General features: G+C 48.0%; 1 protein-coding gene across 3 annotated transcripts in view; it reads right to left on the bottom strand.

Annotated features, from left to right (window-relative positions):
* Nucleotides 1-23,852, bottom strand: part of MLLT6 (MLLT6, PHD finger containing) — a 70,272-nt gene extending 46,420 nt beyond the window's left edge. Inside the window, exons 1-7 of one of the 3 annotated variants that reach the window (XM_074940917.1) lie at nucleotides 23,420-23,852; nucleotides 18,196-18,275; nucleotides 11,446-11,500; nucleotides 9,930-10,039; nucleotides 7,947-8,050; nucleotides 7,076-7,169; nucleotides 4,892-4,996 (exon numbers count right to left, since the gene is read on the bottom strand). In XM_074940917.1, coding sequence (XP_074797018.1) covers nucleotides 4,892-4,996; nucleotides 7,076-7,169; nucleotides 7,947-8,050; nucleotides 9,930-10,039; nucleotides 11,446-11,500; nucleotides 18,196-18,275; nucleotides 23,420-23,528 — 657 coding nt within the window. In that variant the 5' untranslated portion in view covers nucleotides 23,529-23,852. Of the gene's footprint in view, nucleotides 1-4,891; nucleotides 5,000-7,075; nucleotides 7,170-7,946; nucleotides 8,051-9,929; nucleotides 10,040-11,445; nucleotides 11,501-18,195; nucleotides 18,276-23,419 lie in introns of all 3 variants that reach the window. The other 2 variants (XM_074940918.1, XM_074940916.1) reach the window with 2 other exon arrangements.
* Nucleotides 23,853-25,222: the final 1,370 nt, after the last annotated feature.

Raw genomic sequence — 25,222 nt, 5'->3', positions numbered from 1 at the left:
CCAAAAATATCCCGGATGCTGATCTCACAAGTCTTTGGCTGCATTAAAAAGAAGAAAGAAGGCTGCTCCCCACTTTGGATCCAATGTGGAAACAAAACGACCCCTGGCAGGTTTGGTTCTGGTACAGATGGGAACACTAACACATCCACCAAACATAAAGGGGTTTGAATGTGAGATCTCACAGCCCCACCCCTTTCTAACACATGCTGGGACCTAGATATACTTGACTAGATCCATAGCTGGTATAAACCCCAATAGATAAGCAGTGTGGTCCAGTGGTTAGACCACTGTTTTACAACTTGGAAGGGGGCTCTATTCCCAGCTTTTAACACCGAGCTGCCATGTGACTTCCGGCAAGTCATTTAGATGATGAACCCTTTGGGGGCAGGGACTGTTTCTTACTATATGGATGTAGAGCACCCAGCACAATGGGGCCTTGACCTGCGTTATGACAACTCAGTAAAACTGCAATATGAATAATAATAACAGCAGTGGTTGAGGATCTGGCCTGTTACAGATATTTTTAAAAATGCCCATCACTTCACAGAGGAAGCAGTCTCTGTTTCCATCCATTCCTGGGAACTTCAGGTACATAGAAAACTTCAGCCTACAGAGCATAGCTGTTTTTTAAAGTGTCACAGCTGACGAACAGGAGAAGGGGCGCAGGCATCTGTACCTCATTCAACATCCGGATATCATCCAGCATTTTCTCGTTACTTAGTATTGTTTTAAAAAAATGCACACACACAAAAAATTCAACCCGAAGGGTTGAGCAATGAGCAGGCACTTTGGAAATGCCAAGGCAAAGAAACAAACAGTGGTGCTTTTGCTAAGGCCCTGGGTGTGGTTGGAGAAAAAACCCAAACTGCCTTAAAACGAGAGCTAGCCATTTTTGGAACAGCACAAGAGAAAGGAAATGTTAGGGTTGCTGAACCCACAAGGGCTTGGAGGTTCCTGAGAGGGACAGGCACACAGGCTAGCAGGGCCACACCATCAGCGTCTATTGTCCCAAAGGGTAAGTCTACAAGGCAAAGAAAAACCCGCGGCAACGAGTCTCAGAGCCTGGGTCAATGGACTTGGGCTTATGGAGGTCAGGCTCTGGGGCTAAAACCAGCAGTGTAGACATTGTCACTTGGGCCAGAGCCCCAGCTCCCAAGCGGGAACATCTACACTCCTATTTTTAGCCCCACGGCCCAAGCCCTGTGAACCCAAGTAAATTGACTCAGGCTCTGAAACTCAGGTGCTGGGTTTTTTTTTTTCCAGTGTAGTGAACGCTCCTTACAAACTATGAGCCCTGCAGCTTTCAGACATATGTAAGGATCTTGGTGTATGGTCCTATGCACATGCAGCTCTGCTGAAATGCAGCCATCTCTGGGATGGAAGGCACCCTCTATGCTGCACAGCAGGGGAAAGGAAGGAAGATTTTGCCCAGGGATAATGCAGCAAATCCCATTTACTCTTAAATGTGCCACGTGGCCTATAATGACTATGCACAGCTGACAGGATCCCCTCCTTTTAGGATCTCATTTATGAGAGCTACCCCAGTAGTACTCTGTGGTCAAGATCCACCTCTTGTGTAATTCTGTTGAAGACTACTGACTCCAGGGGAAATTACACCAGACACAGCTGAGCTATCCAAATGTCGAACCCATGGTGCTAAGGCAGTCAAGATAGTTCCAACCCCAAGCTCAGGCCACAAAGCTATCCCTTCCATCTGCCACCCTCTCCGGAAAGACACGGCCAGCATGTGGGCCAGTAATGACTTTCACGAGTCCATCACATATTCACAGGACAGCAAGAGTCTCACATTTTTCGGGGGCACCCCAAAGCAGCATGACAACAGAATGAGGACGTGTCGTCACGCTGTGATGTAACGTGTTGCAACGTGACTTGCTCGGGTGTTGGCGCAAGCGTGGATTGGCAACGTGATTGGGGCTGATGCAAACAAGGGGAAACCCTTCTCCTAAATCTGACGGGGGCTTTTCATTTGAGTCCTTCCTGTCCAGGGCCTCCCTACTAAGCTAAAAAGTGGGTAATGGAATTAAGGCTCCATATCATTGGCTGCCATGGGTACAAACTCCATAGCAATATAAAGTCTACTAGGGATTTCACTATTGCCATCGCTTTTATATGGAAGACACTCAGATACTAGAGTGAGGGGCAGCAGTATAAAACCCTGCGCTAGCCAGGTAATTAGCAACAAAGGATGAACCCAAGGTTTACCAGGGCTTCAAATCCTCTCCTGAAGGCGAGAGGGGAGGGCAGGACAGCTGAAGGTCTTTACCAGAATAGTAAGGTATAACCCTAGTAACACCCAGATCCCTTTCATTAAGGCTCTCAGAGAGCTCTGCAAACAGGAATCATTTTACAATGTTCCCTGGGAGAGAGCTCAGTCTTGCAATGCCTATATTACAAGTGGTTAAGAAGGGGAGGGAAAATGACCTTGCCCAAGGTCATCATCAAAAGCAGGCATAGAACCCAGGAGTCCTGAGGGCCAGTCCCCTGACCTAGCCACTCAACCCTTACTGCGAAACGGTTCGGGGAGTAACAGATTTGAAATCCTGCTTTAGACACTCTTTGAATGGTTACAGCACATGCACAATCTGTATTCAGTGGCAATTCTTTCAATTCGTGCACCTTAACAACGAACTGGGGCCGGACCTGTATATTGCTGGGCACCCATGACTTACACAGACTTCAGTGGGAGTTGAGGGGCAAGGCCGGGTGCTTCATGACCATTCTCGTGTCAGCTGCTTCATCCCCCCGAGAGAGGAGGTTTACACTTAGCCCTCTTTGTGCCTCAGTTTCCCCGTCTGTAATGGGGGAATGATTTACGATTACGATTATTTATTTGCATTGCGGTAGCACCCTAGGAGTCATGGGCCAGTGCCCTATTGTGCTAGGGGCTGTACAAACCCAGTGATGATCCACCCAGGGCTGGGCAGAGTTGTGGGGCTGAGTCCATCCCTGTTTGTGAGGCACCCAGACGTGACAACAGCAGCAAGCGCTGCAGAAATGCAAACAAACATACATTCCTCCTGCTCTGGCTTCCCCTCCAGTGCCAACCTGTTTTTCCAGCCTCAGCATGGAGACTGGCACCACCTACACTCCTGCCTGCTAGGCACATGACAATGATCCCGCCCCTGTCACCCCCGCTGCCAAAGTCTGTGTAAATACAGTAACCGTCTTACAGTCCCTGACCTTCGCAGCTTCAGTCAGTTATAATTCCAGCTGGGATCTCCAAAGCTCCTGTCAATCACACTGATCCCGTCCCCCTCCCCCAACCCCTCTGGCTGGTGCTGGCTAAAAATAGCACGTTCCATTACAGCTGTTTACCCGGTGCCAAGCTCCAGCTCTCTCTATCCATGACACAAAGGCTCTTTCTCTCTCCCTCCCTCCCAGCAGCTGCAACTTACAAGAGGAGTAAATATATCCTGGTGTATCTTAGCCTCGTCTACACCAGGAAATTTGCCCTTTCAGGGTCAGCAGTGGGGTGCATGTGAATTTATACAAGCATCACTGGAAACTGATGTCTCCCCTGTTCGACTACGGATCAGGTACGGCATGGTGCTCGCACGTACTGGCCGGTGTGTGTCAACCCAGATCTGGAGGGACCTCTCAATAGGGACGAGAGGGGACATGAATCTTCACCACCCACTCAGCCCCTCTCGGCTGGGGCTGGTAAGAAGGAAATCAGGTGGCATTCACTGCAGCCATGTTGCTTTTCTAAGGTGGATGTGCCTGCCCACTGGGAACTGGGCTGAGGCCCACCCAAATCATTCCACAGAAATCACCTAACAAGCCCTCAGGGAGTTCTGGAGTTTGGCTATTATCAGCCTGCGCTGGATTTAAATTGGTTTGTTTATTTATGGAGGGCTGCAGCATTAAAACAAGACAAAATAAAAGCTAGCAAGCCAGACACCCCCAGACACCACCCAGGGCAAGACCTTAGGAGTTCCTGCTCCAGTTTGCATGGCACCATCAGCTGCATTTGTGCAATGAGCTAAATTCTGCTCCCGGTTCCACTGGTGTAAACCTGAATGACTTCAATGGAGTCACTCCAGACTCACACCAGGATAACTGAGAGCAGAATTTGATCCATAAAGTCTCAGAAGACATCAATGTGGCCAATAGGAGAGCACATCTCTGTCTCCCTCATTAACATGGCATGTAATACTGTCGTGATTTTGGTAAGCACATCTTACTCGTTTAAATAACTATCATTCCAGACAGACACAGAGTGTGATGTTCTTCAGAATAATCATTTAAGCAAAATGAGACATTTCCTTGGTTAGTTTTGCACCACAGGGCAGGATCCATGTGACTGTGCTTAATTTGGCTAATTAAGCACCTTGCTTGTTATTATGAATTATTTTATTGTTTACAGTTAACAACTTTGCCAAAATTCTATGACCCATAATCTCTTGGCCTCTGAATGCAAAGCCTCCAAAGTCTGTGAGCATAACAACCTCAAGCATAAGTCACAGGCTTTCACTGCTTTCAGCACCACAGCACAGACTCTTCCCACTTGAGCTAAAGAAGTAACTCTGCTAGCTGGTGGCAGTAGTAGACTGTTATCCTCCATATGGAACAACCGCTGGGAAGGGAGGGAAAGCATATTACATGGGCACCCCTGCTGGCATGTGTTCCCTTTGTACGTGCAGTGTTTCACATGCACCATGGCTGTGCTTCCAAATTTACCATGTGTTTCTAGAGTGCGATTTGAAAACGCAGCCCAGTGGACAAATCTCCAGTTGTGAACACCTTTGGACGGCAATGATACATCAGACAGGATACCTGTGTCCCCCACACCCTTTTCTCCCTTCTTTCACCCCATATGATCAAGTCCTTACTCTCTCAATGCACAGACACATACCCAGGGGAACATTACCTTCTTTGGTCTCTCATGGTGGGAGACAGGCTTCTCCTGAGCGGGTGACACAGACCGGCTTCTTCTCCCGGCGATGAAGGAGCTGCCTCCAGAGTGACGCAATGTCTTCTGAGATAAGCGGGAGATTTGGGGGGAGGAAATGGAGAATAGACAAAAAAAACAAAGAGCCAATGGTGAGGACAGGGCCAATGCTTCAGCACTTCAGCAAAATCATGACTAAGGCCTCGGCTACACTTAAAATTTAGATCGATCTAAGTACGTCACTCAGGGGTATGAAAAATTCACACACACCCCGAATGCTGTAGTTAAGCCGAGGCAACCCCCCAGTGTAGGTGTGGCTACAATGGCATAGTAACAGCTGTGCCGCTGTAACAACCATGGTGTCGGTGTGGCCTAAAACAGGGGCCACATGGCCCTTTGCTGGTCTTGGGAAGGGAGGCTGGAGGAGTTTCACCCTTTCACTAGAAAGAAGATTACAAGCAGGATAACCTACAGCTTGCCAACTTTCTGGGCAAGCTGAATGAGGACAGGGGATTAATGAGACATGCTTTACCTGATTTCCCCTCTCCTACCCCAGCAACTCTCCACCTGGTCAGATGGACAGCCCTCCCCCCCGCTTCTTATACGTTGCTCCACTTCAAATTCCTCCTCGTGGCCTCTTGTGCCTTTAGCCCTTTACACAACAATAATGGTGTGAAGAAACCACGGGGGGAGCCCAACAAGTGTGTTTAGTATGCGCGACTGACATGCCAAGCCTAGTTATACATGCATACTGCTGCTCTGACTGGTTTCGAAAGCACAGAGCAGCACAGTGAGGGCCACCAGAGGGTTCACAGACTGCTTCAAGGGATACTAACCAATTCCTGTATGCCACATGGCCTGTGCACAAAGACATGCACGAAGCAGAGGAAGTAGCTAGGCCCTGCCTGGGTGTGAGAGCTTTGTAAGCAAGGAGGAGAGGAGCTTACCTATGAGGAGGAGCTGAATTGTGGCAGCGATGGTGCGCTAACCTGATTTGTACCACCCTAAACCCTTGCTTAGCTCACATGGGTAGATATATATAGATAGGCCCAAACCAGACTCCCCTGCTTGGCTTCTACATCCAGGCCCCCTTCCTAGATAAGGCCAATGCTCTTGAGTAAGATGTTGGGTGAGGGGGGCTCTGTTCTCAGACCCCTGGTGAGGTGGCTGCTGGGGAGCCCTGCTGCCTATAAGTGCATCGGGAAAGTAGATACAGGGCCATGGTTGTCCTGGGTGATGAAGGGACCTGCATAGCAGGAATGTGGCCTCCAGTTTGACTTTGGGGAGGAGGCCGGAGATATTAGACACGGAATGTGACAGCCCTGATAAGTGGGAAGGAGATTGGGAAAGGCCACCAAACAAAGCAGGGGCCGAGAGCACTGGGGATTAGGTGTCCTTTCCAGTAGGGTTGGGGAGAGAAGGGGTCTCTAAATTGGGAAGGGTCCCTCTCCCTCCTATTCCTCTTGTGATGTAATGGGGAGGAGCCCATGTTCCTGTTGCCCCAAATCTCCCCTGAATGCTGGGCAGTGTGTCACCCTCCTCCCTGCATTTTGATGGGGCTATATATATATATATATGGGGCCAGATTCTGTGCTACATCTCCTGGGTGTCTTCATGCCATCTTTGGGCCGCCCCTGGTTCCAGGCATAAATTAGGGCTGCTCTATCTTACAGCAACCTCTCCAGGAAGGCATATGGGTTGGACAACAGCTCAGAACCCCCTTAGTACCAAGAGCCCTGTAGCACCACATTCCCTCCTGTCCCGACATGTCCCCTACTGGTCCCAAGACCACCACCTAGGCCAGAGTAGTAATGGGCTGCTTACATCAGCCCTATGCTGCTCCTGCACCTGGAGAATCTCCCCCCGGCCCCTTGAGTGCTCCCAGAGTGCCCTACAGGGGCAGGAGCAGGGGGCCAGAACCAGCCCCATAGATTTAAAGTGCTTTGCATCAAAGGTCAGGGAAGGTAGCCACTCGCAGGCTCTGCTAGCCCTGTGAGAGCAAGAGAACCAAGGAGTGGTCCATGGCACAGGCTAAGGTCTCGCCTACATCCCCTCAGGGCCTCTCCTGCTGCCAGGCATTGGGACGATCCAGGGTCAACCCCCAAGATGCTGCCTCCCCTTTCAAGCGGGAATAAGCCCTACCAGGGAAACAAAGGGACTCACCATTTTGTTGAAGTGATACTTGCAGTAGCCACAATATTTGACATTGTCGACTTCCAGGACTTCCTCTTCACACAAAAGGCCGGCCATCTGGGCACTGAAATGCACAAGGTGGGGAAGGCGGCAGAGCATAAACCTCAACAGGCCATGTGCTGAGTGCTTTGTCCCATGAAGGGCTGGATGCTTCCCATCCTGGCCTGTTCAGTAAATGGTTTGCGATGGGGGGAGAGGGAGAAGGTAGCGATTTGAAAAACATTAGGAGAAAATTTTCACCAAAATTTGACACTTTGGAACCATTTCAACCTCTCTCTAAGCTGGTGGGGAAAATTTTCGCAAAAGGTTTTAGTGGAAACGTTGAACATTGTCTACCACCTCTATTTGTAATTTTTGCATTTAGCTGGGGACTGGTCTGAGCGACATGTGATTATTCCAAGGGACAATAGCTCATGAGTAAGGAAGCCAGGCTGTTCCCAGTGCAAAGCAGGGAATTCCGACCTTCCCGTGATCGACAGGCTCTGAAGGTGCATGAGAGATGGGACCTTAAAAATCACATACTTCTGATTAAGCTCTTCCAGGCCCTGTGCTCGTGAAAAAGCATCCCTGGGCTGTGAGTCAGCCTCTCTATCATTAGATTTCACCCAGTCCTAGGGAAATCCCCATCACTCACTGCCCCACCCTGGGAATGCCTCCTTCTTGTGAAATTTCACACAACTCTGGGGAATCTCCTCCACCTCTGGTAGGTGTGTGTGGGGGATATAACGTCAGTGTTATTTGCCCAGTTCCCCTTGGAGTGGGGCCCTGTCTGCTGCTTAACATGGCCTCAAGGCTGTGGCACAGAAAACAGCTGATGGGGGCCGTTACCGTGGCGACTCACCAGGTGACATGGAAGGCTTGCCGGCAGCCATGTCGATTGCAGGTCATACAAGCCCCAGAGGCTGCTTTGCTCTCCCTGCCCTGCTCTTCACAGATATAGCAAGTCTGGGGAAAGGAAACGGAGGGCTGTGAGCTGTCCCTCAACCCCATGGAGGCCATGCAATGGGCAGGCCTTCCCCATCCCATGCACACTGCTCCATAGTCCGCAAAGACCTTCCCAAACTTCTCCCCGGGGGTGTATCAGTTCCTTCCTGTGACACTAATATTGGTTTATTTTTCAGTGTTCCACTCAGCCTCAGCCCCATTGATCCCAATAACAGCCTCCTTGCCTTTTCTCCCCACGCATGTTTCTCCATAACCCGTGAGTCAAAGACAGCTTCAGCCCACAAGTTCCCCATAACATGTGGGTCAAAGGGAGACCCATCCCCATTCTCCCTGCAATGCATTGGGCAGATGAACCGCCACTCCTGCCATCCCCTAGGGGGACAGACACAGTCTAATCCCACTCACAGTCTTCCCCTGCCCCCCCAAATAACAAGTGGCTCACACCACAATATGGGGCATTGCACACACAACAAGAAGTGTTCTCTGGGCAAGGGCCGGGTGAGGGCAATGGGAATGCAAAGGCACAAGTCAGAGGTGGAGCCATGGCAATGGAGGGAAATCAAGGTAACTTGCAAGAATTGCCACAGGGCAGGACAAGAGGCAATGAATTCAAACTACAGCAGAGCAGATTTAGATTAAACCTCAGGAAAAACTTCCTAACGGTAAGAACACCAGGATAATGGAACAGTCTGCCTGGAGAAGCCATGGAAGCTCCTTCTCTGGCGGTTTTCAAAAGGAGGCTGGATAGCCATCTGCCTTGGATGGTTTAGACACAACAAATCTTGCATCTTGGCAGGGGACTAGACTAGATGACCCGTGTGGTCCCTTCTAACCCTGTGATTCTAGAATTTTAATGAGACTTCCCTTTATTATATGTTTTTGAAAGGGAATAAAATACCCGGAAATGAACCCAAAGTGGATAGGAAATGCAGGGAATAAGAAAAGGCCCAACAAAGACCATATGGAGGTGGGGGCATCTGGAGAAAAGGGAGAAAGGACTGACAGAGACCTCCTGGATCATAGAGTCCGCCCTTATGTCACAGGGTGGCTGGCCCCTTTAAAAGGAGTCAGGGCCCAGTCTACCCACAAAGGGCTTCTTTAAGGAGAATGAGCCTAGCCTAGCCCAGCCCAGCCCCCGTATCAATAATTAACCCCCTTGCACCTGATAAAAGGGTAGGAGCTCAGCTGACGGAGTGTTCTCCTAGAGAAAAGAGGCTCTCAGAGCAGCGTCTAGAAATGCTAGCAGGAGGTAGAAGTCTACCTGGTCGAGAGCACACAGGCCCAGGTGGAGACTGTGAGATGTCTGAGGAGAGGATACCTGTCTGAATTAGCTCCCAGAAGAAGGATGGATTTGAGGAGCTAAGGAGTTTGTACTTTGTGCAAGAGTTAATAAGTAAGCCTCCTTATTAGCAGGAGGAAATCTTGGTCTAAGTACTCTGGTCTACTAGTAAATAATTGCATGACACGAGAAAGAGAGAGGAGAGGGCCTGCAGGGCCATGCAGTGCTTAATTTGTAATGAAAGAGGTGCCAGGGCTCAAGCAATTTTTTTACTTTCATAATTAACACAGCAAGCCTAGAGGCGCCAGGGATGAGCCTGGGCACAAATTAAGCACTGGGGCCATGCCATGCCACAAGGGGGTGTACTCAGGGGTTGGCATGCTGTCATATCACCCTGTTCATAAATGTATCAAGCTCCATTTTAAAACTAGTTAGGTTGTTTGCTCTCCCCACTGCTCCTAGAGGGACTCCTCTGATGGTCAGAATCCTTCTTCTAACTTCCAGCCTAAGTTTATTCATGGTCAGTTTAACCCCGTTTGTTCTTGTTCCAACCATGTCCTTTAGCTCGAATAACTCTTCTCCCTCCTCAGGCAGCCTCACCTTGCTGAAACGGTCGTGAGGTACGTACTGCAGGACAATTGGCTCCATGGTCAGCACATTGGCGAACTGCACCTCGGGGATGTACAGAGCACAGACGACGTGGGCCCAGCCTGGGGAAGCAAACGGGAGAGAGAAGATCACAGCAGGCCCCCATGAGATGCCAGAGACCTGGGGAGGGCAGCAAACAGGCAGTAGGATGGAATCACAGTTCGGGGGAGGCTGGAAGGGAGGGAACTAAACTAAATCACATCCTGGCCTTGAGATTTTAATTGTGAAAGATAGGACTGGAAGGGACCTCAAGAGGTCATCTTGGCATCCCCACATTTTGAGGCAGGATGAATTATAACTTCTTGTCCCACCCTTGGTGAACATGAAGAACAGCCGATCGCCATCCTCTGTAGACAGACAGATGGCTAGATACCACCTGCAAATTTTAACTAAAGGGACAGAAATTTCTTGGAGAGAGCAGGTTTAGAATGTCCACTCCTCCCCACAAATGACCCACTCGAGATCTGAAGCCCAGACTGTTGCAGACCAGCCAGAACCACGAGCCAGCTGGGAGAAGGACAACTCTCCACAAGATGCGGATGGGACAACTCTGGAGGAAAGTCCCACTCCATTACAGCAAACCCCCGCCCCCCCAGCTTGATTGTTAAATTCCGAATCCTCAACAGAATCAGATGCAGAAGCAGAATCTCCACCCTGCCTGGGACAGCACTAGCCCAAGTTGAACCATCATCACAACAGCCACTAGTAATGATGATAAGAATACCTAGCGCTTATTCCTCCATAGATCTCAAGGCATTTTACCAAGGAAGTATCATTTTCCCTATTTTATAGATGGGGAAAAACTAAGTTACAGGAAGGTGAAGTGATTTGCCCAAGGTCACCCAGCAACACAGTGACAGAACTAGGAACAGAACCTCTTCTTTATCCACTAGGCCGTCCTGCCTCCCCACTAACCGACTCCTTTGCTGGAAGTCTCAGCAGAGAGGGCAAGGATTGACTAGCTCTCTCAGAGAATCAATTCCCGTCTTATCCCTACTGGGAGGTGTTCTCTCCAGCATAATTAACCTTTGTAACTCACCGCTACAGCATATGATTGAAGTAAATAGTTTAGTAGGTTATGTATTTATATGAACAATAGCAGCATCTGCAGTGACACTAGCTTAGGTGAAAATTACAAAGGCCATCCCCATGCTTCAGGGCATAAACCAGAATACCAGCTAGGGGTCAGGAAGGGATTTTTTCCAGAGAATAGTGTTGCCTTTGTAGGTACATTAGGAGGTACGTGTGTGTATGGTAGGGGAGATGTTACTCCTTCCTCTGGAGCATTTGGCATTGTCCAGTGGTTGGCAACTTAGACAGCATCCAGCACTGGCAACCTAGATGGACAATGAGTGCAGTAATTTCTAGGTTGTTAACCACTACTCTGCATCTGGAACTGGTGCTGCCATCCCCCCAGCAGACAATGCAATGAGAAAGCAAGCTGACTGCTCTGTGCAGGGGCATTTACCTCCATTGTCGGTCCGTTTCAGGGCTCCATCTTTGTGGGGACACAGCTCGCATCTCTTGAAATCAAACAGAAACAATGAGGTTAGTATGGTTCCTGGTAAGGGATGGGGAACAGAGATGTTCTCATGTAGCACATGGCTGGATTATGTGGGATGATGTTTTCTTCACTGAGAGGAAGTGGTGTGTGGGGAGAGGATACTCGATAGCAGAGCCAGATATTGTCCTGTCTGCAATACCAAAGTGTTTGAAGCGTTGTAGCCGCATTGGTCCTAGGACATGAGAGAGGCAAGGTGGGTGAGGTAATATCTTCTATTGGACCAACTTCTGTTGGTGGAAGGTATAAACTTTCTGAGCTACACAGAGCTCTTCTTCAGGTCTGGGGAAGGAAGTAGAGTGTCTGAGTCACTCTGCTTCCTCCATCTGAGCTATTCGGCTTCCTGCCCCCAACGTGAAGAAGCGCTCTGCGTAGATCGGAAGTTTGTACCTTCCTCCACCAGAAGTTGGTCCAATAAAATGTTACTGCATCGACCTTATCTCTCTAATTTACACCAGAGGGATCCAAAGAGTGATTAAGAGCTCGGATCTTTAACTGGTGTAAATTGGTGTAGTTCAGTGGCTCTGAACCTTTCCAGACTCCTGTACCCCTTTCAGGAGTCTGATTTGTCTTGCGTACTTCCAGGTTTCACCCCACTTAAAAACGACTTGCTTACAAAATCAGACATAAAAATACAGAAGTGTCACAGCCTTCTTGTATTGAAAAATTGCTGACTTTCTCATTTTTACCATATAATTATGAAATAAACCAACTGGAGTATAAATATTGTACATACATTTCAGTGTATAGTCATAAGGATCAGTATAAATAAGTCACTGTCTGTATGAAATTTTAGTTTGTACTGATTTCGCTAGTGCTTTTTATGTAGCCTGTTGTAAAACTAGGCAAATATCTAGGTGAGTTGATGTACCTGCTGGAAGACCTCTGCGTACCCCCAGGGGTTGAGAACCACTAGTGTAGTTCCACTGATTTCAGTGGTACTATGGTGATTCACACAAGCTCAGGATCTAAGTCAGGGTCACTTGTCTATTTGCCTCATTGTGATAATACACTTGGTGGAAGGAAGCTAGCTCAGGGGATACAGAATCTTTCATTTCTAGGTCACTGGTCCAGCCTCGGTCAGTAGTGACTGAGGAGCAGATTTTTAAAGCTATTTAGGCACTGCTGTGGTCAGTGTTGTAACACCTAAATACCATCAGCTGTCAATGCAATCTTAGCTCCTAAGTGGTTCAATCCCTTTTGAAAAAGAGATTTAGACTCTTAAATCAGTTAGGCCTCGCTGCGCTGAGTGTGACGATGCCTAAAAGCCCTTTACAATTCTGGGCCCAAGAGTTATGAATGACCGTGTGAAATGAGCTTGGAGGGTTTCAGCTCAAAGATGGGCAAAGCATCCGCAGGAAACTATGAATTCAAAAAATCCTGCACCTTTTTCTGTCCATGGTTTATCAGGGACCAATTTTTTTACCTGTAATGGTTTTATGGGAAGATATTTCACACAATATGGGTTGGTCATAAAGTGCTCTCAGCGGCTACCGCTCCGAGTGTAAAATCCAGCACCATTCCCAACACACGAGTATTTATCACAAGTCTCCCGATGTTTGATGTTAACGTGCCAGCTCCTGTAGTCATGGAATTACATTAAACTCCCAGCTTACTTTCTTTTTTTTTTTTTAAGTCAATTTCTGGCCCTTGTGGTTGTGGAGAAACCAGGACTCAAGTAGCAGCAGGCAAACAAAAAGAACCCAAACATGTTTTCAAATGTTCAGGATTTTTCAGCCAATCGGGTGATTTTGGCCTGGCTCGTTATTTCTGGATGCTTGGGGCTGGCAGTGCTGGCAGGGGTGCGCGGCCTCTGAGCAGGCCCTCTGCCCAGGGCCGGAGCTCACCCTGGCTGCAGGGTTCGGACTCGCCAGGATGCAGAGGCTGGAATTCCAAAGGGAGCCCCGCCCCAGCTCTCCTCCTGACCAATGGCTGGAGCGCGCCCCCCGCCGCCCACCTTTCGCCATCCTCCCTCAGCCGGTCACTGGGGGGCCGCAGTGGGCGAGGGTAGGATGCCTGGTGTGGAGAAGGGAAAGGGGCAGGCCGCCCCAGAGAGTGAGGAACTGGCCCCAGAGGCAGTGCACTGTGGCGGTGAGGGGGGCTGGCCCCATTGAGAGAAATGGCCATGGCAGACGGGGAGAAGACGAGACCCAACTAACGCCGGACCCTCTCCACAGCACCGCCAGCCCCAGGACCATCCCTGCCTCACACCAGACTCCTGCTTCCCATCTCCACCAGCCTCTCCGGAAGCAGGAGAGGGAGCCCCACAACCAGGGAGGCCGCTGCAGCCAAATGGGGCTGAGGAAATGCCCTCCGGCTGTGAGGGGAGGCAAGACCTGCCCAGACCCATCCAGCCCCCTGCAGTTCCAGCAAAGGAAGCAGCCAGGAGGGAACAGACCGAGACTGGCTCAATAACACACACCTGGCTGCCCTAATTAAAATGGCGGCAGGGGACAATGGAAGTGGAGACTCATTAACGCACCCGGCCCTGGACAGAGGATCCACCCAGCACCTCACAGCAGATGGTGAGTCCCAGTATTAATTCTTTCCACACCTTTTTGTGTTGCTGGCTATTTGTATCTGACTATTTGTGACAGGAGATGGCTCACATGGTATTTTTCCTGCTCCCTGGTTGGATGACCCCAACCCACAATGAGATTTCAAGATGGCTTTCAGTACTGGTGTGGCTTCTACAGCAAATGCGTATTCCCAGGAGCGTGTCCGATGCTGGCACACTTGTGCCGCCAACCTCGCACTAATGTTTGTGGAAAGAGGCGGCAGGAGAAAAAAAAATTTCCTCCCATGAAAAAATTAAGGGCAAACAAAATGTATTTTCTATTTTTCTTGACATTTTTCTTGTATGTTTTGCAGGTTTGGGATGAAAAATCCAAACCCCGCAAATTTTCAATGAAAAACTGACCCTTTTTTGGCGAAAATGTCCATTTTATCGAAAAAGCCATTTTCTGTCCCCCGCAAAAAAAGTTTCCATGGTAAATTTATGACCAGCTGTAATTATGGGGGCCATCAACGTGATCTGGGTGGGGGTGGAGGGGCTAGTGGAATAAACATTCATGGATGTGGGGCCCTTGTTTGGGTTTGCTGTATGTTACAAGCTCTAGAGATTCCACTCCTCAGTGGGATAGTGTCCTGAGTTAGAAAAACCATCATCGCATTTAGCAACAAACAATTGCTCCTTTACTGGCATTCTCAGCAAAAACATCTGTAGCTGAAGGGGCCATGGAGACCCAACTCCTCTCTGCCCCCTGGAGGTAACCTCTTCTATAGGCTCAAGCTCTCTTGTACACTGGGGTGCGAGCCACTGTGCAGATGTGCTTCACGCTGGTAGGACACACACAATTTGCCCCAGGGCAGATTAGACCCATTTCAAAACAGTGGAAATCATACTGCACCTGAGCAAGCTTGTGTCTACAGGAGGGGTTTGCAACAGGGTAGCTGCACCAGGGCCTGATTCTGTATCGCCATGCACTTTGCACCAGTGCAAACTAGGTGTCTGAGCCTATCACTCCGATTTGATAATGTTTCACACCCACTTTGCTCCGGTGACAGTGACTGCATGGCAATGGAGAATCAGACCCTTACGCTGCAATCATCTTGTAGTTGTGACTGAGCAGCAGCGAGCATCACAGGGGCCCCTGGTCTCTGATCTCTAGTGCAATACACATTAATATGTGTATATAATATAAAAACAGCCTGAGAAATTTCCGGCCATGGGCAGAGTTTGGGAAGCTTCTGCTCTCCTGGCCTATGCTGTACCTGCTCTCTGGATAAATAAGAGACTCAAGTCTCATGGGTTGGCAAACCGGCAACTTTCACCAGTGCTAAATAATATTAAAAATAATAAGAAACATGGGGAGAAATGGTAGAGTCCATCGGGAACTCAGCAGTCAGCCCCCCACCCCCTCGGCACAAGAATGAAAGACACTGGGTATTGGTCTGGTATATGAATACACTGCTTCTGACTGGGCTGGGATTCCCAGGGAGGGCACTGGAGAGCTGCTCCCATGATCTGCATGGAAACCCCAGCAAAGCCCAAAGAGAACAGAGTAAACTGCAGCCCTGTAATAAGAAATTTGCACTTGAAAAGGCCCCTACACTCTTCCCTCCAACCCTTAGATCAAAGTGTCTCTGCCACCATGCGATTAGCAAAGCTCTGATCATAACAAGAGGGGTTAACAGTCCCACACAAGACTTTTAATAGTCCTGCTTCTAAAAGACAGCTAAAGCTGCCCTCCGGGCCACTGCAGCTTACTGGGCTTCCCAGACAATTTGATTACAAAGTGGAATAGGTTTTCAGTTGCTTACTGTAAGCACACTAATGTCCATAGCATCCTTTAGGGACCTGCGAATTTGAGGAGGGGTTCTGAGTAGGGATTAGCAGTTCTTCTTCCTTACATTCAACCAACCTGGTCTCTAGTCTAGCCTCCTGGGTTCTCCTTCCAGCTCTGTGAAAGGAGCAGAGCCTAAAAGTTAGAGCAGGGGGGCCTAGAGGTTAGGACTCCTAGATTCTCATCTTAGTTCAGAGCGGGGAGCACAATCTAATGGTTAGAGCAGGGGACTGGGCATGAGGACTCCTGGATTCTCTTCCCAGCTTGAGGGAGTCTGGTCAGAGCAGGGGTATGGAATCATAAGATCTAGATTTTAAAACCCTGGGCAAGTCATATATTTCCCTATGCTTTAGTGACCCCATTTGTAACATGAGGCTATAAATATTCATTCAGTTCATGTTTTTGGAGGAGGTAATGTTTAATCTTTATAAAGTGGTTTGAGATTCTCATATGGTGAGAGCTATGCAAGTACAAAACCTTATTAGAGGCTGGCTGTTATTTCTCAAAAACAGCAAGGAGTCCGGTGGCACCTTAAAGACTAACAGATTTATTTGGGCATACGCTTTTGTGGGTAAAAACTTTGTTTTTTTACCCACAAAAGCTTATGCCCAAACAAATCTGTTAGTCTTTAAGGTGCCACCGGACTCCTAGTTGTTTTTGTGGATACAGACTAACACAGCTACCCCTTGGTACTTGTTATTTCTCAGTGGAGTTCAGCTCAGAACCAATCACTGCAAGTGAGATATGGATGCCAATGGATCATATCACTGGGATACTAAAAACATCTTGCACTTCTACTGCAGAATTTTGCAACCAAGGCTACCCAGGGGAAGATAAGTTTCCTCTTAAAGAGGAGGAAAATAGGGCACAGCAAAGCCGCCAGCCTCTGGCAGTGCCAGGAACACAACCCACGTCTTCTAGGTCTTAGTGTACTACCCAATCCACTGTGTTGTGGTATACAAGGCCACATAGTAAATAGCTAGCAGAGCTCAGCACAGAACTCACAAGAGCTGAGTCAGTCCCTCACTGATCACCAGATGCACAGCTTCCTACATCAAAGGACTAGACTCTTTCTAGGTATTTACCCATCTGTGCATCTGCTGTTAGGACTGCTAGTGTCTAACACACATAAGGTAAGAGATTTAGCTAGGCAGTCACCCCCTGCTCTTCTTAGGAAATAAGGTTATCACTCTCTGGTTATTATGGAGCCAGGATTGAATGTCACATGAATGAATGGCATCACTGAAACCCACTATGCATTGTCCAACAGATTTCACTGAGGGTGAGTTAAAAGAGGAACCACCTGCAGGGCCATTATTCTCCTGCTGTCTTGAAGGTAGATTGAGGGGCATAGTCTCCTGCTGAAACATTACAGTCCTCACCAGGCACACAGGTGAGGGGCCCCCCACAGGAGGACTTGCATGTGCATGTATATTATTTCAGCTGAGACACTGTTTGCATTGTAACTAACACAGCAGGGTGTCCTTCCCTCGCAGGGGCAAGGAGGAGGAGGAGGAGGAGGAGGGGCGTGAAATCCAGATTACCGTTCCTGTCCTGACCCTCTGTTAGGAAACTATTTGCATGAGATAAAACCACCTTCAGGCACATTCCATACTCTTTACCACAGTGTATATAAAAGCAGTATTTCCCAATGGTTAGAGAGGCAGGGCGGGGTCTGGGAGTCAAGGTCTTGTTTGCAGTCCTGGTTCCAACAGGGGGTGGGATCTAGTGGTTAGAGTTGGGGTCTGCAAGCTAGGAGACATGGGTTCTCTTCCTAACTCTTCCACTTACTACTTTGCAGTATAGACAAGCCCTTAGCTTGAGCTCTTTGCCAACTCGCTTCACTTCTGTGTGCCCACCTGTGAAACAGCTATAATTGTATTGCCAGGACCCCTACAATCCCCAGCTGAGACTGGGGGCCCTGCTGTGATAGGTGCTGCACAGGTACATAGCAAGGGTTTGTCTACATTAGTTTAACTAAAGCAGTGATTTAAAAGAATGTAGTTAAATCAGTGCAAAAGGCTGCGTGGGCACTCTTAAACCTGGCTTATATTGATTCTGGCCTTGTCTACACAAGATGGATTTGATTTAAATCAAGCAGGGAATTTCAAAGGGAGTTAGGCACTCAAATCATATTAAACTTCAATAGGAGGAAGAACATTTGAAGGACTTGGCTAAGGTTATCAGCAGAGCTGGGACAAGAACCCACATCTCCTGAGTTCCACTTCCCACCCCACTGGACCATTCCTGGGGAGTAAAAGGGGAACAGAATAATCTAGTCAGTGTAAAGACAGGTGTGACTTGTACTCACCACCCTGGCGGCTCTCTCTTGAGATTCACATTTTCGGCAGAACCAGGGTCCGGTAGGAACCTGGACGATTCCGTAGCAAGCTGTGAGGGGGAAGCAGGAGAAAATTAATTTGGCTTTTTCATTGTTTGTTTAAATTATTCAGATTCATACACAAACAAAAAAAGGGGGGGGCTGCCTCTCCAAAACTATAGGCAGGCAGACCTAAATTACAAGAGCAAAAATTAAAATTAAACAGCAGCTTATCTTCCCGACTCCCACCACCAGACAACACAATACACCCACCTCTCTCTCCCACCCTCACAAATCTGTTGTAGAACATCCTCTGGCTCTGGTCAGACCTGCAGACCCTAGTGCATTGTAAAACAAGAGTCAATCTGAAGGCCCAAAGGGACCATTAAATCATCTAATTCTAGTCTGACCTGCAGCATAACACAGGCTGTACACCCTGTAAACACAGGCACAAGGCAGCAAACTGACTTGCCTTACTAGCAGAGTGGGGAATAAAACCCAGGATTGTCTGGCTCTCAAACCTAAGGCCTTGCCACAGGACCATAGCAGCTGTCTTGCATGCAGCTAGCTCTAGGCTGCAGAGGAGGGTTTTAAAGGTAGGGAACATTCTCCTTCGATCCACAACTGGGGCCAGATCTTCCGCTGAGCTCAGCACTTGAATAAGGGACCAAGTTTTCCAAAGTACTCAGCAGTTCCACTGTGACACTTCGGGCCAGACTTTCAGAAGAGGTCAGCACCCAACATGCAGAAAGCTTCTGAAAAATCTGGCCTGAATGAGAGCTGAGCTCATTGGAAAATCTGGCCTAAATGGAGTGGAGAGGCGACTCCCACAATCCCCAGTCAATTTCAAATCCACCAGGTTCTGCTTTATTTAGATTTAAAATAATTAAAAAGACTCCTATCCAAGGCTCTAGGGGTGCCCTAACCATCATTAATAATAGAGTAAAATTATAGCAGCATTAAAGCAATCGTTTCACCAGGAACTTTGCCAGCCAGACAACTATAGAATCTCTTTTCTATCTCTTCATCACTGTGAAGCATACCCTTAGCCCTCTCCAAAAACCCCATGAAAGAGATGCTTTTTTCAGCATGCCAGGAAGGTCACCAAATCTGGGCTATTTTGGACCAATGTGGGGAACAAGCTCCACTTTAATGTAACAGCCTCCAGCTAGCATCCAGGAAATCTTCATATTTACCCTGCTCTTATCAGAATCTTCCCGTCTCTTTGCTCTCCCAGCATGACTGATGGTCTCCAGCTCCCTCTGTGTGAACAGAAGCTCTCTCCTTTATAATCAGCCTGCTTCCCTTCTGCCATGGGGCAATCCAACATCCTGGCCATTATAACCCTTTCCAAGGACTGGGGATGTCACTTGAGGATGCCCTACCTCCTTCAACAATAGTGCCTCTCTCTAACCCATCAAGGGATGTACTTGTTGGATTTTAAGAGAATGTTGCTGACTTTGGAAGGATGCATGTGGGTTTAAAGCAACAGAAGCAAAGAGAAGACAGGGGTATGGTCATTCCTGCTTCAACTAGGATGTAGGGACCCGTCAGCAAAGAACAAATTACATCCTCCTTACTCAACCTTCAAAGCTGAGCTGACAATTGGAATGGAGTCCCCATCATTGAAACTAGGTTGGACAAAGCATCTGAAAATATAATGCCGGAAGCACTCATGTGATGTTCCCTGGGGATAAGACGGGACAGGACCACAATAAGTTTTCGCCATTTCTCTAATGCCTGAGATTTTATGTGAGCCGGGGCGGGGGGGCGGGGGGAACGGGGGTGGTGGAGTTAAACTGAAAGGGCTGGCTCACTCCAGGGTGAGCCAAGGCATACACATAAGAAAATAGAAACTATATAAAAGCAATGACAGAGGAGTGCCTTGGATCCATCTTTAGCAATAAGCTTACGGCCAGAGGCAAGCACTCAGCTGAAGACATTATTAGTTTCCCTGCCTGTTGCTTGAACAAGAAGAGAGAAAGAAAGAAAATATAAACTGTACATGAACCAGAGTTGAAAATGTTCTTAATTTGCATTTTTATGACACTTTTGTTGAAAAATGTAATTTTGAGTTACAAAATGGGACAATGTTTTAAGGAAAATTTTCACCAAAAATTGCATTCCATTTTTTGACCAGCTCTAATGTGAAGTTTTAAAGTAAGCTCATTTTTGGCTCTATTTTATTCATGCAGTCATGAATAAATACGGTTTACCTTTGCGCACAAAGCACAAAGAGATAAATTAACAAAGCAACTCTATTTGGAAGAGAAAATTTAAAGTATGCCAAAATCATATCCAAATGCCATGGTCACAGGTAGTATACTAAGGGAGAGTGACAAGGTTTCTGGATATCAAATAGGATGTCCCTTAAAATTATTATAACCTGAAGGAGGTAAGTCTTCCAAGTCTAAATATCTAGGTTGTATGATACTTTATACACTACTTGATGACTCAGACTTTTATAAACTCAAAAGTGGTTTTGTAGGTCCTACCAAAACAATGTTTTGTGCCTGCTCTGCTGTCTCTGCAGCAAGTAGTAAACGTATAAAGTCCCAGTATCATTGCATTGGCTTGTAAACAAAGACACTTCAGAATCATAAAGCACTGTAAAAGTGGGAACTGTCCTAGTTACCAATTAAAAGCATATGTGTTAATGTTCAGGGTGGGGGTGGGGGGGGTGGGGGGGGAAGGAGAAAGGCATAGATGCCAATGCCCAATAATCAGTAGAGAAGAAAAATATCCTCAAGTTTCTGGTATTACAAAAATAGGAAGTAGAAGAATGACACCAATGACATTAAAACAACAAGCCAGTGTCATTTCAGAGTGACCAGCTACATGCTAACTGATCATTACAGGCATCCTGGAATAAACTCTTTTATGACAGGAGGCACTGCATCTGTTTGTGAGGAGAATTCCCCTGCAAGCTCTGCTTCTTCTGTTTAACTTCCCCTTGCTCGCCTGGTTGCAAATGACCTCTTATTACAGGTGCGAGCATGGCATATACGCCACAGAGGAATGCCCAACCTCCCAGTCACAGAAACCTGTATAAGAAAGTCTAGAAAGAAAGAGAACAAGAGAGAAAGAAATATTGGGGTACAATAGATAGATATTGGCTTATGTATGATAATGATGGATATTGGCTTATGTATGATAAAGAGAAACCAGGTGGGTGAGGTAATATCTTTTACTGGACCAACTTCTGTTGGTGAGAGGGACAAGCTTTAGGGCTTACACAGAGCTCTTCTTCAGGTCTGGGAAAGGTACTGAGAGCGTCACAGCTAAATACAAGGTGGAACAGATAAGGAGTTAACACATGTTGCAAGAGACCATTCAAGGTGAAGAGGGCAGTCATCACCGCTGATGTCATAGAATCATAGAATATCAGGGTTGGAAGGGACCTCAAGAGGTCATCTAGTCCAACCTCCTGCTCAAAGCAGGACCAATCCCCAACTAAATCATCCCAGCCAGGGCTTTGTCAAGCCTGACCTTAAAAACTTCTAAGGAAGGAGATTCCACCACCTCCCTAGGTAACACATTCCAGTGTTTCACCACCCTCCTAGTGAAAAAGTTTTTCCTAATATCCAACCTAAACCTCCCCCAAAGGATAAAGGAGGCTTAGTGGGTTACAGATTGTTGTTATGAGCCATAGATCTGGTGTCTTTATTAAGTCCATGATTTCTGGTGTCTAGCAGAGTTACGAATTTAAGTTCCCAGGCTTGGCTTTTGAAAGTGTTGAGCAGATTTCCTTTGAGGAGGACTCAGAGCTCAGATACAAAGTGATCCCTTGGGAGAAGTGTTTGCCTGAGGGTGAAAGGCTGTTTTTGTCTTTTTTTTTTTTTTTTTCATTTTGACGTGTGAGTTCATTGGAGAGTGTAGTGATTGTCTGGTTTCACTCACCTCCTTGTTATTGGGGCAGTTAGGGCAGTACACTGGATAGATAGATAGATAGATAGATAGATAGATACTGGTTTATGTATGATGATGATAGACAGACACCAAGTGAGACCAGGATACTTTCTATTATTAAACAAAAATCACATGATAATCTTATGCTTCTTCAGCTTTTCACCATCTCCCCTTCTGCTGGACTTCCACTAAAAAGCTATTTCCCACAGATCTGAGGAGGGCAACATTTCCAGCTCGTGTGTGTGCTGCCCTTTATGTAAAGTCATTTACAAATGCTTGTAATCCTTACTGGGGGGTGGGGGGGGGGGCGGGATAAGTGGGGCTGCCTCCTCCTGCAGGACCCAGCCTGTGAGAGGGTCCCGGTGCTGCCCCTCGAAAGGGTTAACTCAGCCCGGAGAGGCATTAATAACCCAGCCATGTGCAGCAGGGAGCAGAAGAAACACTTGCCAAGCGAGGTCTTTTAACCCCCTTCGCAACCCTGCGGCCCGCCCACCCCCACGTTAATAATCTGCCAAAGCAGCCAGCCCCGGTCCCTTTCCCTGCCTTTCTGTCACCTCTGCAAACCCCTGCCCCGCCTCCAGAGTGGGGGTCTGCACCTCCCATCAGATCCCCCCCCCACACACACAGACACTTTCCCTAAAGATCTTGTCCCCACAGATGTCCCCCCGGGTCCCTACTAATAAACACACAGTCCTCCGGGAGGAAGCCGGGGAAACGCAGCCAGAGGTCCCTGCTCTCTGCGAAGGACTCCCAGAGTTTACCCCGCTCCTAATAATAACAACGGCGAATAGTAAACAACCGGGAGGCTCCCGTTTGTGTGGTGTGTTGCTTTGGGGAACCCCCTTCTGCAGACCCTCCCAAAAAACAGCACCCGGGGCTAAGAACCCACTCCCCACTTAGCGCCCCCCCAACCAAAAATCACCCCACCCCACCCCTGCACACCCACCCCCGTGTAGACACACACCAGGGTCCCCAAACCGCTGTTACTCCTGCCCCCCTGCTCCGCCCCCTGGGCATAGTCCCCGACATCGCAGCAGGGCCCATGAACAATACCGTTATTTTGAACAATAGGGATAAAACAAAGCCCCCCCACACACACATACACCCCCATTTTTCTCCCCCACCCCTTCCTCCCCCGCTCGGGATGGCTCAGAGCTTCCCATCGCTGTTCTGTGCCTGGACAGGCCGGGGTGGGAGGGGGGCGGGGATCTGGGGTTTTTCTCCCCCCCCTTCTCCCCACACCCTTTCCGCTCCCCACAAGCAAAGCCCGGCGCTGGGGAGAGGGGTCTTCCCCTCCCTGCCTTACCTTGATGCACAGCCACGTTGCAACCGTGTCCATCGCAATAGACCAGCGGGTTCTCTGCCCATCCTCTCTCGTCAGAACAAACACAGCAGCCTCCCACCATCTCCTTCATACTTCCATGAGGGCTTCCTTTTTTCCACCCCTCCTCCGGCTAGGGACACACTCCTCCTCCTCCGTGCGTTGCCCTCTTCTTGCAAAGCTGCCTTTCACACGCTTTCCACAGGCGGGGACAGGGGTCTGGGACCCCCAGTGCAAACCCACATTGTTCCTGCCAGGAGACAATCAAGCAGAGCCAGGCGCTGGCTAAGGGCTCAGGCAGGCGCTGGAGGGTGGCACATTCCCATCCACACACATAGGCACACATACACACACACACACACACACACACACATACAAGCTCTCCAGTCTATACAGCAATCATGGCTACGTAGAAGCTGTGTAAAATCTTAGGTTCAGGGACTGCCTCCTGACTGGGTAGGGAGCTTTTTTCTTCTTCTTCTGCCCTCCTTCCTCCCTTTAGCTTCTTTCCCCTTGGAAACTGATCAGGAATCTAAGTGTGCATCCGTACGTGTGTGCAAAACGCGGAATGCTTGCCCACCCCAGTCAGCTCGGATATCTCCGGAGTGATCAGCTAGGACCATTCCCCAAATCCTATTATCTATACAATTCCTTCTTGACAGATAGGGGCACGGCCAGCGCCACCGTCTGGCATGCATTGGCTCCTAAAAAGCTAAAATAATTATTTGTTAACCCATTGGCACCTGCTAGAAAAAGCATCTTGCCAGGGGAACAGGGAGGAAAATTGCCCCCTTGGAGTTTCACATCCATTGTGTAAGGATATCCTGACGTTAAACAGTAAAGCTGTAACTGGAAAAGCATATTGTAAGGAGCGCTATTAGAGTACACTGGATTAGATTATTAGGACATTAATCAGAGTTACCAGCACCAGAGTTAGGAACTGACCAGTCGACCACACACCTCTTTTGGAGCCAGAAGGACATAATCAGGCAGCAGCAGAGACAAAAAAAGGAGAAGAAGGAAATACAGTACAGTACTGTGTTAAACCTAAACTACTAAAAATAAATAAAGGGAAAGCAGCATTTTTCCTCTCCATAATAAAGTTTCAAAGCTGTATTAAGTCAATGTTCAGCTGTAAACTTTTGAAAGAACAACCATAATGTTTTGTTCAGAGTTAGGAACTTTTCAGAGTTACAAACTACCTCTGTTCCCAGGGGGTTCATAACTCTGAGGTTCTACTGTATATTACAATAGCACCTGGAGGTGCAAATTAAGAGCAGGGCTCCACTGTGTACAAACCTACAGTGAAAGACAGCAACTGCCCATAAAATATTACAGTTTACATAGTCAAAGGGTGGGGAAGAAACTGACAACAGGAATAACTTGCCATAGTCATACACCAGGTCTCAAGATGCCCAACCCAGTGCCCCATGCACTAGGCCGCACTGTCTGTCCCAGAGAGTAAAGCCCTAAAAAGTAGACTGGACTAAGCAATAGAAAAAAGTAGAGCGTAGGGACAGTCCTGCACTGGTTTAGGAGGGGCCTAGTAGGTGTCCTTTTAAATTGCTCAATTCTATTCCTGTAATAATAGTACATGTTGCATAAGAGATCAGAGTTGGCTGAGGAACAGAAGAGGGCAACCTCAATAAAAAGAGGATTTTAAAGTTGGGTAGTTGACATTAAACATACTTCCCTTCCTGTAAATCTCTGTTGTTCTTGTTGTTTTGTTTTTAAAAGAAATCATGTAAAGAATAAGAGAATGCTACCTCTTGGATAGAAGCTTAACCA

The sequence above is a fragment of the Natator depressus genome, chromosome 27 (assembly GCF_965152275.1).
Source record: "Natator depressus isolate rNatDep1 chromosome 27, rNatDep2.hap1, whole genome shotgun sequence".
NCBI lineage: Eukaryota > Metazoa > Chordata > Testudines > Cheloniidae > Natator > Natator depressus.
The sequence above is the reverse complement of the archived record's forward strand: the minus strand, read 5'-3'. Positions and strand labels throughout refer to the sequence as shown.